General features: G+C 42.0%; 1 protein-coding gene across 1 annotated transcript in view; it reads right to left on the reverse strand.

Annotated features, from left to right (window-relative positions):
* slc7a2 (solute carrier family 7 member 2) overlaps window positions 1-16,141 on the reverse strand; it is a 182,337-nt gene that overhangs the window by 85,223 nt on the left and 80,973 nt on the right. Inside the window, exon 2 of the mRNA XM_067986949.1 lies at window positions 3,071-3,461. Within this exon, the coding sequence (XP_067843050.1) occupies window positions 3,071-3,446 (376 nt within the window). The 5' untranslated portion in view covers window positions 3,447-3,461. The remainder of the gene's footprint in view (window positions 1-3,070; window positions 3,462-16,141) is intronic.

Genomic DNA, 16,141 nt, shown 5'->3' on the forward strand with positions numbered 1-16,141 from the left:
TCTATATCAATGATGTGGATGAGGGGACCAAATGTAATATTTCCAAGTTTGCTGATGACACAAAACTAGGTGGGAATGTGAATTGTGAGAAGGATGCAAAGAGGCTTCAAGGGGATATGGACAGGCTAAATGAGTGGGCAAGAACTTGGCAGATGGAATATAATGTGGAAAAATGTGAAGTTATCCGCTTTGGTAGGAAAAACAGAAATGCAGAGTATTTTTTAAATGGTGAGAGATTGGGAAATGTTTATGTTCAAAGGGACCTGGGTGTCCTTGTACATAGAATCATAGAAGTTTACAACATGGAAACAGGCCCTTCGGCCCAACATGTCCATGTCGCCCAGTTTATACCACTAAGCTAGTCCCAATTGCCTGCACTTGGCCCATATCCCTCTATACCCATCTTACCCATGTAACTGTCCAAATGCTTTTTAAAAGACAAAATTGTACCCGCCTCTACTACTGCCTCTGGCAGCTCGTTCCAGACACTCACCACCCTTTGAGTGAAAAAATTGCCCCTCTGGACCCTTTTGTATCTCTCCCCTCTCACCTTAAATCTATGTCCCCTCGTTATAGACTCCCCTATCTTTGGGAAAAGATTTTGACTATCTACCTTATCTATGCCCCTCATTATTTTATAGACTTCTATAAGATCACCCCTTAACCTCCTACTCTCCAGGGAAAAAAGTCCCAGTCTATCTAACCTCTCCCTATAAGTCAAACCATCAAGTCCCGGTAGCACTCTGCACTCTTTCTAGTTTAATAATATCCTTTCTATAATAGGGTGACCAGAACTGTACACAGTATTCCAAGTGTGGCCTTACTAATGTCTTGTACAACTTCAACAAGACATCCCAACTCCTGTATTCAATGTTCTGACCAATGAAACCAAGCATGCCGAATGCCTTCTTCACCACCCTATCCACCTGTGACTCCACTTTCAAGGAGCTATGAACCTGTACTCCTAGATCTCTTTGTTCTATAACTCTCCACAACGCCCTACCATTAACGGAGTAGGTCCTGGTCCGATTCGATCTACCAAAATGCATCACCTCACATTTATCTAAATTAAACTCTATCTGCCATTCATCGGCCCACTGGCCCAATTTATCAAGATCCCGTTGCAATCCTAGATAACCTTCTTCACTGTCCACAATGCCACCAATCTTGGTGTCATCTGCAAACTTACTAACCATTCCTCCTAAATTCTCATCCAAATCATTGTTATTTGTTATTTATATTAGCGGACCCAGCACCGATCCCTGAGGCACACCGCTGGTCACAGGCCTCCAGTCTGAAAAACAACCCTCTACAACCACCCTCTGTCTTCTGTCGTCAAGCCAATTTTGTATCCAATTGGCTACCTCACCTTGGATCCCGTGAGATTTAACCTTATGTAACAACCTACCATGCGGTACCTTGTCAAAGGCTTTGCTAAAGTCCATGTAGACCACGTCTACTGCACAGCCCTCATCTATCTTCTTGGTTATCCCTTCAAAAAACTCAATCAAATTCGTGAGACATGATTTTCCTCTCACAAAACCATGCTGACTGTTTCTAATCAGTCCCTGCCTCTCCAAATGCCTGTAGATCCTGTCTCTCAGAATACCCTCTAACAACTTACCCACTACAGATGTCAGGCTCACCGGTCTGTAGTTCGCAGGCTTTTCCCTGCTGCCCTTCTTAAACAAAGGCACAACATTTGCTATCCTCCAATCTTCAGGCACCTCACCTGTAGCTGTCGATGATTCAAATATCTCTGCTAGGGGACCCACAATTTCCTCCCTAACCTCCCATAACGTCCTGGGAAACATTTCATCAGGTCCCGGAGATTTATCTACCTTGATGCGCGTTAAGACTTCCAGCACCTCCCTCTCTGTAATATGTACACTCCTCAAGACATCACTATTTATTTCCCCAAGTTCCCTAACATCCATGCCTTTCTCAACCGTAAATACCGATGTGAAATATTCATTCAGGATCTCACCCATCTCTTGTGGTTCCGCACATAGATGACCTTGTTGATCATTAAGAGGCCCTACTGTCTCCCTAGTTACTCTTTTGCCTTTTATGTACTTGTAGAAGCTCTGAGTCACTGAAAGCTAACATGCAGGTGCAGAACGCAATTAGGAAGGCAAATGGTACATTGGCCTTTATTACAAGAGGATTTGAATGCATCTTATCATGTATTTCAGATTAACTGATCATTCATCTCATTGCCATTTCAGAGACCACTGTCTAGAAAACAACAATGTACTTCAAAATAATTCATTTTGCAAAGTACTATGAAACTTTCCTGAGGTATGATATGGGGCCAATAATGCAATATTAAGTATCTGAAGTACTGTGGCAGTTCATCGCTGGGGCCTGATGCTATCGGGTGCTGAGGCTTACGTGTCACTCTGAAATGTTGCAGTTGAGCACTTTGGATATTTTGAGATGCAAATTTTATTCAAGTTAGGAGTTCACCCCATAATGCAGCTGGAACATAATTGCCCTGAGAAGGTGGCGGTGGGCATTCCACATGAACTGTTTCAGCATGGTGATTATTAATATGCTTTGTAGCAACTGTTTTACAACTGAATGCGTTTGACTCTTAATGGCTCCTGAAGTGGTCCAGCAGAATGGGTAGGGGGCAGGCTCCATTAGTCAACCAGTTAGGTTTTGGCAACATTCCAGCAGCCAATATTTCACGGTAATTTCTGGTGCTAGCCTACTGTATTCAATTTAGCAATTTGCTATAGTGGAATTATGAACTCATGAGGTTTGGGTAGCTGGTCCATCAATATAACCACTACACTACTGTACGCATAGATGGACATCAAACAGGCGGTGATTAAAAGTAATCTGCCCAGTATCTTATTAAAAGGAATGGTTTCCCTTCAATTTTATTCAGATCCTAGTTTCAATAAAACATAAAACTTCATCACTTTTTTAAGAAGTTATCCAATAATGTGCTTTCCACTGTAGTTTTCGGCATTACTTTAAACCAGGATAATCCAAGGTTTAGAAATGCACAAAAATAAGCGAAAGCTGAATCTAAATTATTTTTATAATAAAAAACACTTACCAATGACATAAGAAAGAATTAAGTTCCAGCCTGTGATGAAGGCCCAGAGTTCACCAACAGTCACATAACTGTACAGGTATGCAGAACCTGTCTTTGGAACACGAGCACCAAATTCTGCATAGCACAGACCAGCCATCACTGAAGACAATGCTGCAATTAGGAAAGAGATGACAATGCTGGGTCCAGAATTCCATTTAGCAACCTCACCAGCTAGAACATAGACACCAGCCCCGAGAGTGCTGCCAACTCCAAGTGCTATCAGATCTATGGTGGACAAACAGCGGCATAGTTTGGTATCTTCAAGGCTATCTTGGGTAATGATTTTTCTACGAATTAAACATCGAGTAAAAGACAGCACAGGGCCACAGTGAATCATCTTTGATGGTGATAACTGAAACAAAAAGAAAAATACTTCAAAATGTTTGCATTTTCCTAAACACAATAAATGGGCTAACATTTTTTGCACCTTCAGTTTCACCAATGTGAAACAGACTTTTTGTCAGTCATATTTTTGCCCAAGAATTTTTTCTAAATATCTGAATTGCTAGAATATTATAATTGAATGACAAAACCTTTGCTACAACAAACATTTCTCTTTATCTTGCCAACCTAGTTAAGCAAAACAATTAGAAACATAGGTGGATCTCCTTTCACATTGCTCTGATGTTGTCCGATGCTCTTCTGCTTTATAATGTCAGGACATTTTTTTTTAAAACAATGTATTATTCTACTGCTGAGATGTGTTTAATCTGGCCTGCCCCTTAAAGACTATAAAGTCTAATAGGAGTTCAAGGCCTACAGCAGTCATTTTCCTCCCCCCACTTCAAGGCATGTTACCTGGCACCGCTGGACCACCAAACAATATTAAAATTAGTTGACCCAGGAAATTCCACCTAGATCAGTGTCAGGGGCCATTGGTGGTGGGAAATGTCCCTTTGTTGTGGGTCTGGTAGGTTTACCGCTGAAGGGGAAAATCCAGCCCTCTAACTCCAGTAAATTCTGTAGATGAGGAATTTCTCTATTCAATGCAAATTACTATTTTTCTTTCCTGAAAAAGTGTGACACAAGCAAAGTACAATAGAGACACTATTTTTATTATATTATTAGCAGTTCTCCCAACAGTAGCAGTTCTCCCAACTGTTTTATAAAACATGGATGTTATTCAACGTAATGCATAATGTTATATCAGGGCTGTTTTAAACTGGATAGCCCGGTGAAGGATAGAATACTAGAACCTGGTCTTCAGTTGCTTCCAAGCCTTTATTCACAGACCTCCACATTACACATACCACACCCTAGATAAACTCTCATATGTGGATACAAGAGAGCCCCAATTGATACACACCACCTGAATACAATTAACACTAATTGATATAAATCACATGGATACAATTAACAAGGGGCACTGTTTTACAGTAACTCATTAAGGCAAACTGCCTGTTTATTACATTGAATTTTTTTGGGGGGGGAGGTGACCTGGTATTTCAGCGACTCTATTTTGCCTTTTGCAAATCAGTGGCCTTGATTATTATTATACGTTCCTGTGCATTTGTATTCTACTTTTATCTCTTCTGTTCTTTAAAGCCCAGTATGTTCAGCAAGATGTACCAGGCTTCTACTAGTTAAGTGACACTGGGGCATGGGATGACTCATGGCTTTAGCAACTTTGTAAAGGAGGGGGTTAAGCTGCACAGGGGAAATCCGCAGGGTATGGGAGCACTGCAGTGGACAGCCTAAGATTTTGCAGCACTGGAGAAGAATCCTCAGTTTAAAAAGAAAGACTTGCATTTATATAGCATCTTTCACAACCTCAGGACATTGCAAAGCCCTTTACAATGAAGCACTTTAGAAGAGTAGTCACTATTGTAATGTAGGAAACGCGGTAGCCAATTTGTGCACAGCAAGTTCCTATAAACGGTAATGTGATAATGACCAGGTAATCTGTTTTAGTGATGTTGGTTAAAGGATGAATATTGGTCAAGACACCTGGGAGAACTCAACTGCTGTTTTTTGAAATAGCGCCATAGGATCGTTTATGTCCACCTTTTTACGAGAGGGCAGACTGTGTTAATTATATGATTTACATCATTGAGTGTTAATTGTATTTAGGTGGTGGGTATCAATTGGGGACGCTCTTCTATCCCTTACACACACACCGCATCTGGGGTGCGGTGTGTGTGTAAGGGAAATCTCCGTGAATAAAAGCTTGGAAGTAACTAAAGTCCAGACTAGTATTCTTTCCTTCACCACATGGCTATCCAATTTCAACAGATGGGGCTGTGGTTTAATGTCTCATCTGAAAGAGGCACCTCCAACAATGCAGCACTCCCTTAGTACTGCACTGGAATGTCAGCCTAGACTATATGCTCAAAGTCCCCAGAGGGGGACTTGAACCCACAACCTTCTGACTTGGAGGTGAGAGTGCTACCCACTGAGCCACAGCTGACACAACATGACATCATGTTTAGCAGCACTAACGTGGGTTAGGCTTGGGTAGAACTGCAGGGTGGCTATGGGGTTTGGCAGAATTATGGTGGTGTTCTGAGGTTTTGCAGCACAGGGGAGGAGTTGGTCCTCCAGGTCCGAAGAAGGTAAGTCATTGGGAGGTGGGCAGGGGGAGGTGGAGTCCCTGATCTCTGAAAGGTGGGGGGGAAAGCCAGAGCAGTAGCAGTAGCATCCCAGGCTGGTTTTGTGGAGCCTGAAGGAGCTCTCCCACTTCTCCTGACCTCACAAATTTAAAGAGGAACTTACCTTTGGGATCCTCTTCCGCCAAGCCACCACCTAATACTGGTCAGAGTGTCCACTGTAGACACTCCGCCCACCCAATTCAGTCCAAAAATGGCAATCCAGCTCCTATGTACGTCATAGGACTGCGGTCAACATTTTAATTGGGCCTACCGCCAATCTCAGAGGGCTGCTCTGGCCATCCAGTGGTAGGCCTGGGGGAACATTGCCGCTACCGACCTGGTAGGATCCCTGAAAATTCAAGTCCAATATCTTGAAAACCCTACCTCACACCAGTTTGGGAGCATTCAGCACAAGGACTGGAGCTGTTCAAGATGTAGGCACATCACCACTTTTCAGGGCAATAAATCAATTACCCACATCCCGAGAACAAATTTAAAGAAAATTTATTATCAGGCTACTGATTTACCCTGAATGGATGAGTCAAATTCTGTCTTTATTACATGGAACTATAATAATTCTACTGGTGCTTTAGGGATCAAATTCCATAATTCTGCACATTTTTAGATAAATTTGTCTTGCTTATGATTATATGTTCTTTACCTTTAGTGCCTTTTTCAAAGTCCAGGATACACAGTAAGATGGTGGGCAACATGGAGCAGATTGGAAATAGGTATGTGAAGTTTATTAGTAATGGAGAAGGGGGATTGTGGGGAAGAGAGGATGTGGGTGGGAGTGCTCACTTTGGTAGCATTGTATAGTGCGGTTGTAGGTTCTCACAGTGGAGAATGCTGGGATTTGGTGGCAGTAGGAGGCTGAAAGTAGGATTTCTTTTGCTGGGTAATTCTTGAGGTCTGACAATAGTGAACTGTCCCATAGTTTGTCAGAAGCTGGTTGTGTGTTTGTGTGCAGGGGTCGGGGGGGGGGGGGGGGGGTGAGGGAAGGTCCGGCAGTGTGGAAGGAGGAAAGATTCCAGCATGTAGGTCAATGAAGTGCACGTTGGGCCCACATAGGTGTCCAGGCCTGGGTGTTGGCTTGGAACATCCTAGAAAGCTTCAGGCAACAGCAAGCAAATTATAAAAGGGGGCCAATTTCCACATTTTTGAACTGATCGGAAAGTTCTGCTGACTTCTCACCCAGTGATTGTCAGGGGCTGCATCTTGTGCAGTCCATTCTAGCACGCAGCCAAGATATGTCCATTTTGATGCACTTATGGTGATGATACAAGATTAAGGAATTTTGGCTTAAGGAAGCCATTCGGCCCATTGTGTATATTTTGGCTCTCTGACAAACTATTCAATTAGTCCCACTCCCCTGCAAATTTCTCCTTTTCAAATATATATCCAATTCTCTTTTGAAAGTTATTATTGAATCTGCTTCCACCACCTTTCATGCAGTGCATTCCTGATTATAACAACTCACTGCATAAATAAAATTCTCCTCATCTCCCCTCTGGTTCTTTTATCAATTATCTTAAAGCTATGTCCTCTGTTTACTGACCTACCCGCCAGTGGAAACAGTTTCTCCCTATTTACTCTATCAAAACCCCTCATAATTCTGAACACCTCCCCATAACCTTCTCTGCTCCAAGGAGAACAATCTCAGCTTCTCTAGTCTCTCCAAATAACTGAAGATCCTCGTCCCTAGTACCATTCTAGTAAATCTCCTCTGCACCCTCTCCAAGGCCTCGACATCCTTCCTAAAGTGTGGTGCCCAGAATTGGACAATATGCTCTAGCTGAGACCGAATGAGTGATTTGTAAAGGTTTACCATAACTTCCTTGCTTGGTTTGTCTTCTCCTTGTTGAGACTTTGCATATGGCCAAATTATTAGCAATAAATTCAAATCAGTCAGTAAGTTTGTGTAGCAGACAATCAGGAATGTGTGCATCATCCACAGGATGCACTGCAGCAACTCGCCAAGGCTTCTTCGACAGTACCTCCCAAACCTGCGGCCTCTACCACCTAAAAGGACAAGAGCAGCAGGCACATGGGAACACCACCACCTGCACGTTCCCCTCCAAGTCACACACCATCCCGACTTGGAAATATATCGTCGTTCCTTCATCGGCGCTGGGTCAAAATCCTGGAACTCCCTTCCTAACAGCACTGTGGGAGAATTTTCACCACACGGACTGCAGCGGTTCAAGAAGGCGGCTCACTACCACCTTCTCAAGGGCAATTAGGGATGGGCAACAAATGCTGGCCTTGCCAGCGACTCCCACATCCCATGAACGAATAAAAAAAAATTGAATTAGTTTTGTATCTCAATTAATACATTTGAATATGAAGTGATCAGCTGTGTGACACAGGAATCAGCCTAATGTAGACCTGACACCAGACTGTGACATGGGACCTGTGACACCTGAAGTGTGAAGGACAGGAAGTTGGCTACAGTATATGTAATTGTAGAAGATATATAGATAGGTAAACACTGATTCCAACTGTCAATAACCAGTCCTGTACTGCAAGTTTCCACACACAAGTTCACAAGAGATTGTAAAAACAATCACATTGAACTCTTCAGGACTGAATTTGTTTTGTGACAATATCAGGTAATGTAAAATCAACTCAATTAGGTTGGCTATATCCATTTATGACAAACTGAACCAGCACATATCACAGAAAATGACAATATTGGAATATTTATACAGAAATTATATTTTAAATATGGCTTAAAGTACTCGCATCTACCAATTTAACCAGATAAAAACCACAGCTGATCTTTGTGAGATTAGACTCTAATATCTTCTGACACATCTCAAAGCCAAATTTTGTCCTGCTGTGTACTTCCCTTCTGCTGCTGGATTCGGACCATAACCCTACCTCCATCTCCAAGCTTCAGTAGGTGGGGCTAACTATTCTATTCAGCTGCAATGCTTCTGAATTGAACAGCCCATCAACGCTCATTGTCTAGTCTCACAAGTGAACAATGGGTGCTTTGGTGAGGCACTAAAGAATTGCCGGTGACTCTGATATTGTACTCAAGTGACTATTTTCAGAAGAGGAGAGAATGAAATGGAGAAAATAGGGGAAATAAACAAAAGTAGGAGTTGTACAACATTTTATGTAAAGTGAGAATCATGTTAGTCGCCATGTTGCCAGCCAAAAGTTGAGATGGGTACTGCTGCTGTCTAACTGTCAATGACTAGTGCCACAAATTTCCATTAAAACCACTCTATTTGTTGGGGGATAAGGAGGAAAGTACAACAAACAAAATGTATGTACAGGGAATAGGATTTCTGCCCGAGTTCAAACATCAATGTTTTTCACGTAACCTGCAATTGCTAAACTAAGACATGATGTGGAGATGCCGGTGATGGACTGGGGTTGACAATTGTAAACAATTTTACAACACCAAGTTATAGTCCAACAAATTTATTTTTAATTCCACAAGCTTTCGGAGGCTTCCTCCTTCGTCAGGTGAACGGTATGGAAATGACCATACCGTTCATCTGACGAAGGAGGAAGCCTCCGAAAGCTTGTGGAATTAAAAATAAATTTGTTGGACTATAACTTGGTGTTGTAAAATTGTTTACAATTTTAAACTAAGACATACAGTGGAACTCCAAATGCCAAATTAAGACATACAATGAAATCTCCATTATCCAGGTTCCTGTTATCTGCCAGATTCTTCATACGATAATGCCCTACATGAAATGTTATCTCAATGAACCACCTGCTGACACTAGTCATCTCCTGTCTGACATAAATTAACACCACAACCCACGTAAGATTAAATTAGTCAATGTCAGCAGGCCATTTGTTAACAGGGGGAATCACCGCTGAGCACAATACTGTCCTCACACTTTCAACAGAAGTCACCGAATAGTGATCAGAAGCAGGAATCCTGGATGATTTTTTCCCCCTCTCTAACCGCAGCACACTGAGGCCAATTGTAGCACGCTTTGCTAATCTCACTGAGATAATTTAACTCAGCACAGTCCTAGGATCAAACCTGGGCCATGATGGCTCAGTAAGTTTATCCAATGAATAGCTGAGCCATATAGACCAGATACTCAAGTACTGGTCTGTATGGCTCAGCTAACTCACCAAATAATCTTGCAAAGCCACCAACACGCACAAGGCTGTTTTTTTTTAACAGATATATCACGTGTCAGCCAGAGCCATAAATCAACAGGAAGAAAAGCGTAAAATATGCCTACAATCTTGCTGGAGAGTGTATCTGTGTAAATGTCATGTCACAAGGTCATGGTTAGGTTTTGTTGTGGTGCATCATGCAGTTCAATGGTCTGCCAACTTTTGTTTGCATTGGGAAATAGTCACTTGGCCAAGGAGCCATGGTCCTGCTGGTATCTATGAAACTGTATTCCAGCACAAATCGTTGCCATTGGGAGAATAAGGCAGGAAAAAGAGAAATAATTGGGAGAAAACATAATAGCCAAAATCTGATATTAATATCAGGCTGTGAGTGTTGTGAAAACAGCTATCTGTTTCATGGTAATTCAACTTTAAAAGCTAAATAAGGAATAAAGAAATAACAGTGACGTTAAAAAATATTTTGTATCTGCCTTCACAGTAGAAGACACAATATGCATACCAGAAATAGTGGGGAACCAAGGGGCTAATGAGACTGAGGAACTTAAAGTAATTAAAAGTACTGGAGAAACTAATGGGACTAAAATTCATTCATGGGATGTGGGCATCTCTGGCAAGGCCAGCATTTATTGCCCAACTCTAAATGCCCTTGAGACGGTGGTGGTGAGCTGCCTTCATGAACCGCTGCAGTACATGTGGTGAAAGTTCTCCCACAGTGCTGTTAGGTAGGGAATTCTAGGATTTTGACCCAGTGACAATGAAGGAACGGTGATATATTTCCAAGTCAGGATGATGTGTGACTTGGAGGGGAACGTGCAGGTGGTGTTGTTCCCATGCGCCTCCTGCTCTTGTCCTTCTAGAGGTCGTGGGCTTGGGAGATGCTGTCGAAGAAGCCTTGATGAGTTGCTGCAATGCATCTTGTAGGTGGTACACACTGCAGCCACGGTGTGTTGGTGGTGGAGGGAGTGAATGTTTAAGTTGGTGGATGGGGTGCCAATCAAGCAGGCTGCTTTGTCCTGGATGGTGTTGAGCTTCTTGAGTGTTGTTGGAGCTGCACTCATCCAGGCAAGTGGAGAGTATTCCATCACACTCCTGACTTGTGCCTTGTAGATGGTGGAAAGGCTTTGGGGAGTCAGGAGGTGAATCACTCACTGCAGAATACCCAGCCTCTGACATGCTCTTGTAGCCACAGTATTTATGTGGCTGGTCCAGTTAAGTTTCTGGTCAATAGTGTCCCCGAGGATGTTGATGGTGGGGGATTCGGCGATGGTAATGTCGTTGAATGTCATGGGGAGGTGGTTAGATTCTCTCTTGTGGGGGATGGTCATTGTCTGGCACTAATGTTACTTGTCACTTATCAGCCCATGCCTGGATGTTGTCCAGGTCTTGCTGCATGCGGGCACGGGCTGCTTCATTATCTGAGTGGTTGTGAATGGAACTGAACACTCATCAGCGAACATCCCCGCTTCTGACCTTATGATGGAGGATAGGTCATTGATGAAACAGCTGAAGATGGTTGGGCCTAGGACACTGCCCCAAGGAACTCCTGCAGCGATGTTCTGGGACTGAGATTATTGGCCTCCACCAACCACTACCATCTTCCTTTGTGCTAGGTATGACTCCAGCCACTGGAGAGTTTTCCCCCTGATTCCCATTGACTTCAATTTTACTAGGGCTCCTTGGAGCCACACTCGGTCAAATGCTGTCTTGATGTCAAGGGCAGTCACTCCCACCTCACCTCTGGAATTCAGCTCTTTTATCCAGGCTGTAATGAGGTCTGGAGCCGAGTGGTCCTGGCGGAACCCAAATTGAGCATCGGTGAGCAGGCTATTGGTGAATAAGTGCCACTTGATAGTACTGTCGACGACACCTTCCATCACTTTACTGATGATTGAGAGTAGACTGATTGGGCGGTAATTAGCCGGATTGGATTTGTCCTGCTATTTGTGGACAGGACATACCTGGGCAATTTTCCACATTGTCGGATAGATGCCAGTGCTGTAGCTGTACTGGAACTGCTTGGCTAGAGGCGCAGCTAGTTCTGGAGCACAAGTCTTTAGCACTACAGCCGGGACGTTGTTGGGGCCCAAAGCCTTTGCTGTATGCAGTGCACTCAGCCATTTCTTGATATCATGTGGAGCGAATCGAATTGTCTGAAGACTGGCTTCTGTGATGGTGGGGATTTTGGGAGGTGGCTGAGATGGATCATCCACTCAGCACTTCTGGCTGAAGATGGTTGCAAATGCTTCAGCCGTCTCTTTTGCACTCACGTACATCTTAGGGTTCTAGAAGAGGTGGCTGCAGAGAGAGTGGATGCAATGTTTATGATTTTCCAAAATTCCCTAGATTCGGTCCCAGTGGATTGGGAGGTAGTAAATGTAAACCTGCTATTCAAGAAAGCAGGGAGAGGGAAAACAGGAAACTACAGACCAGTTAGCCTGACATCAGTCGTTGCGAAAATGCTGGAATCCATTAGTAAGGAAGTGGTACAGGGCACTTAGAAAATCATAATGTGATTAGGCAGAGTCAACACGGTTTTATGAAAGGGAAATCATTTTTGACAAAATTATTAGAGTTTTTTGAGAATGTAACTAGCAGGGTAAATAAAGGGGAACCAGTGGATGCAGTTTATTTGGATTTTCAAAAGGCATTCGATAAGGTGCCACACAAAAGGTTGTTACGTAAGATCAGGGCTCAAGGGTTTAGGGATAATATATTAGCATGGATAGAGGATTGGTTAACAGACAGAAAACAGAGAGTAGGGATAAACGGGTCATTTTCAGTTTGGCAGGCTGTAACTAGTGGAGTGCCGCAAGGATCAGTGCTTGGACCTCAGCTATTTACAATCTATATTAATGACTTAGATGAAGGGACCAAGTGTAATGTATCCATGTTTGCTGATGATACAACGCTAGGTGGGAAAGTGAGCTGTGAGGAGGACACAAAGGGTCTGCAAAGGGATATGGACAGGTTATGTGAATGGGCAAGAAGGTGGCAGATGGAGTATAATGTGGGGAAATGTGAGGTTATTCACTTTGGTAGGAAGGATAGAAGAATAGAATATTTTTTAAATAGTGAGAAACTATTAAATGCTGGTGTTCAGAGAGATTTGGGTGTCCTCATACAAGAAGCACAAATGTAAACAATTTTACAACACCAAGTTATAGTCCAGCAATTTTATTTTAAATTCACAAGCTTTCGGAGGCTTCCTCCTTCGTCAGGTGACGAAGGAGGAAGCCTCCGAAAGCTTGTGAATTTAAAATAAAATTGCTGGACTATAACTTGGTGTTGTAAAATTGTTTACAATTGTCAACCCCAGTCCATCACCGGCATCTCCACATCAAGAAGCACAAAAGGTTAGCATGCAGGTACAGCATGCAATTAGGAAGGCAAATGGCATGTTGGCCTTTATTGCAAGGGGGTTGGAATATAAGAGTAAGGAACTCTTACTACAATTGTACAGGACTTTGGTGATACCTCATCTGAGTACAGTTTTGGACTCCTTATCTAAGGAAGGATATACTTGCCTTAGAGGCGGTGCAATGAAGGTTCACTAGATTGATTCTTGGGATGAGACGATTGTCCTATGAGGAGAGATTGAGTAGAATGGGCCTATACTCCCTGGAGTTTAGAAGAATGAGCTATGATCTGATTGAAATATGCAAGATTCTGAGAGGGCTTGATAGGGGAAACAACCTGTCAGCACCTACCCTGCCTGGAGAGTCTAGAACTAGGGGGCATAGACTCAGTATAAGGGACCAGCCATTTAAGACTGAGATGAGGAAGAATTTCTTCAGTTGGAGGGTTGTGAATCTTTGGAATTCTCTACCCAAGAGGGCGGTGGATGCTGAGTCGTTGAATATGTTCAAGACTGAGATTAATAGATTTTTGGACTCTAGGGGAATCAAGGGATATGGAGATCGAGTGGGAAAGTGGAGTTGAGGTTGGAGTTCAGCCATGATCTTACTGAATGGCGGAACAGGCTCGAGGGGCCATATGGCCTACTCCTGCTCCCATTTCTTATGTTCTTAAGTAAATGTTTCAAGTCACTGGAAAATCACCAGCCCAGCAGCAGAATGAATCAAAACCATTTATTTCAATTAAAGTATTAAGGAACAGAACATTATCCATAGATTTTGAAAGCATGCTAAATATTTAGCTTTGAAAGTACAAATATTTGCTTTGCCTGTGTAAAAGGGCAAGGTTTCAGAATCAGAAGTAAAACAATGGTGTCCACACAAACTTTTCCACATTTCATTAATATTTCAAAAAATGTACCAGGTATCTTTATGAAACTTGCAGGATACATTTGTTATGCTTGCAAGGTACAATATATTAACAAAGTGGGATAATTGGACCTATAATCAGGTAATTTAAAAACAGACTTGTTTCCATAACTAACAATATGATCAAAGTAAGATTATCTAACTGAGGAGGGCTTGACTGAAAAGAATTTATCCTGTGTACAGTAATGTTATCCACTAGGGATAAAGCTCCAGCTGTGCGCAGTACCATTTTTAAAAAATTATTTATTCAGCAGTGAGGTTAACAACGCCCTTTATAACCACACCAAATCAGAAGCATGTAGCAAATTTAATAATATATTCAAGTTACTTAATTTATCAAATCAACCGTGGCAAATAAATATTTTGCTTAAACTCACTGAAAAATTGGCCTAGTGAATTTTAGTACTCTAATGTAGTGAAAAAAGGTAAACGTGATGCTAAGTTGCATTAGCAGAGAGATAGAGTACAAGTTAAAGGAAATTATATTGTTGCTATACATGGTAATGGTCAGACTTCATCTGGAGTACTGAATGGAGTTCTGGTCACCTAATTATTGGAAGAATATTATTGCCCTTTAATGGCATACAAAGGTGAGCAATGACAGTGATTCTGCTAAGAGGAAAAGTAAAGGAGGTTGAGCTTGTTTCTTTTGGAAAACAGAAGACTTCAAGGTGATCTAATTGAAGTTTTAAACATTAGATGAAGAGAATTGACAAAATTCATCCAGGCAATTTGTTCTTTTATGGCGAAGAATTCAAATACCACTGGACACAAGTTAAAAATTAGGATGTGGGGTGGAGAGAACCTTAGATGGAATACATTTTTAATCTTATACAGAAGGATGTAGTTGGGGGCCGCACTCAAAATCAGGGTCAGTGTGACAGAAGACCACAGGGACTCAGTAAGGAGTGCTGCATTCAGGCAAGAAACTATAGCTCGAGTGACTGTGTCAGTCTTGTCCTGTCCTGTTTACAGCAGCAGCCTCTTCATCATGTAGCTGAATCATCAGCATTATGAATAAATGTTACAGGAGTGGCATACTTCAGATGGATATGAAATTGAGTCTGCCTGTGCTAAAGATCACATGGCAAAGAGTTCTCCCGGTGCCCTGGCCAACATTCCTCAACCAAATATTGGTTATTCATGTCATTCCTGGTTTTGGGATCTTGCTGTGTACAACTTGACTACCGCAAATGTCTTCCTAATAATAGTGTCTTCAGTTCAAAATAATTGCTTGTATGTGAAGTGCTCTGGGTTGTTTCTAACATGATATGGCAATATGCAAATACAAGTCTGTCATTACCTTCACACGGCAGTATGTGTACACTCCAAAAAGTGATGTCCTTGGAGATGTTATGATGCTATATTAAAGCACTATATAAATGCAAGTATTTACTTCTTTCAAAGTGTAATTTGTTTATGGAATAACTTGTCTGGGAAGCAGACAAAACAGGTGCATGTCTGGAGAAAGAAGGAATTGAGGGATATGGTGAGGAGGCAGATGGATGAGGCTGATCTCTTAAAAAGGGCTTATTGGGCCTTATAGTAATAATCTTTATCAGTTCCTTAAAAATTCTTATGATCTTATGAGTTCATTTCAGTTTCCATGTTGTGTTTTCAATGTTAAAGATTCTGTCCTACATTTGCCATTGTATAGCCAAGGCCTGGAGCATAGGTGCACTATCCAGAAAACAGCCACCATTTCAACACTGAGCATGTGATAAGAATACATGTTAGTAATTTCCAAAGAGGGTGGAGATACAGGACCACTGGCAATTGGCCAGTACAGTATCTAGTTATCTTGTCAGGATTAAGTTTAGGGGCCACTTGCTACTGCATTGAAAGATAGATTCTTACCATACTTTGGCTTCCTCTACCTTATTTATATAGTAAAGGAAAAGCAAATTAATAAAACGTACACTTTGCATATTTTTGTCCCTACAGAGTGAACAACTCAAAATAAATGTATATCTTTATACATTTCAGTCATATTCATTTAAGCGATAACCTTCATTTGTCAGATGTAAAGAATCTTACAACAC

This window comes from Heptranchias perlo, chromosome 1 (genome assembly GCF_035084215.1).
Source record: "Heptranchias perlo isolate sHepPer1 chromosome 1, sHepPer1.hap1, whole genome shotgun sequence".
Classification (NCBI taxonomy): domain Eukaryota; kingdom Metazoa; phylum Chordata; class Chondrichthyes; order Hexanchiformes; family Hexanchidae; genus Heptranchias; species Heptranchias perlo.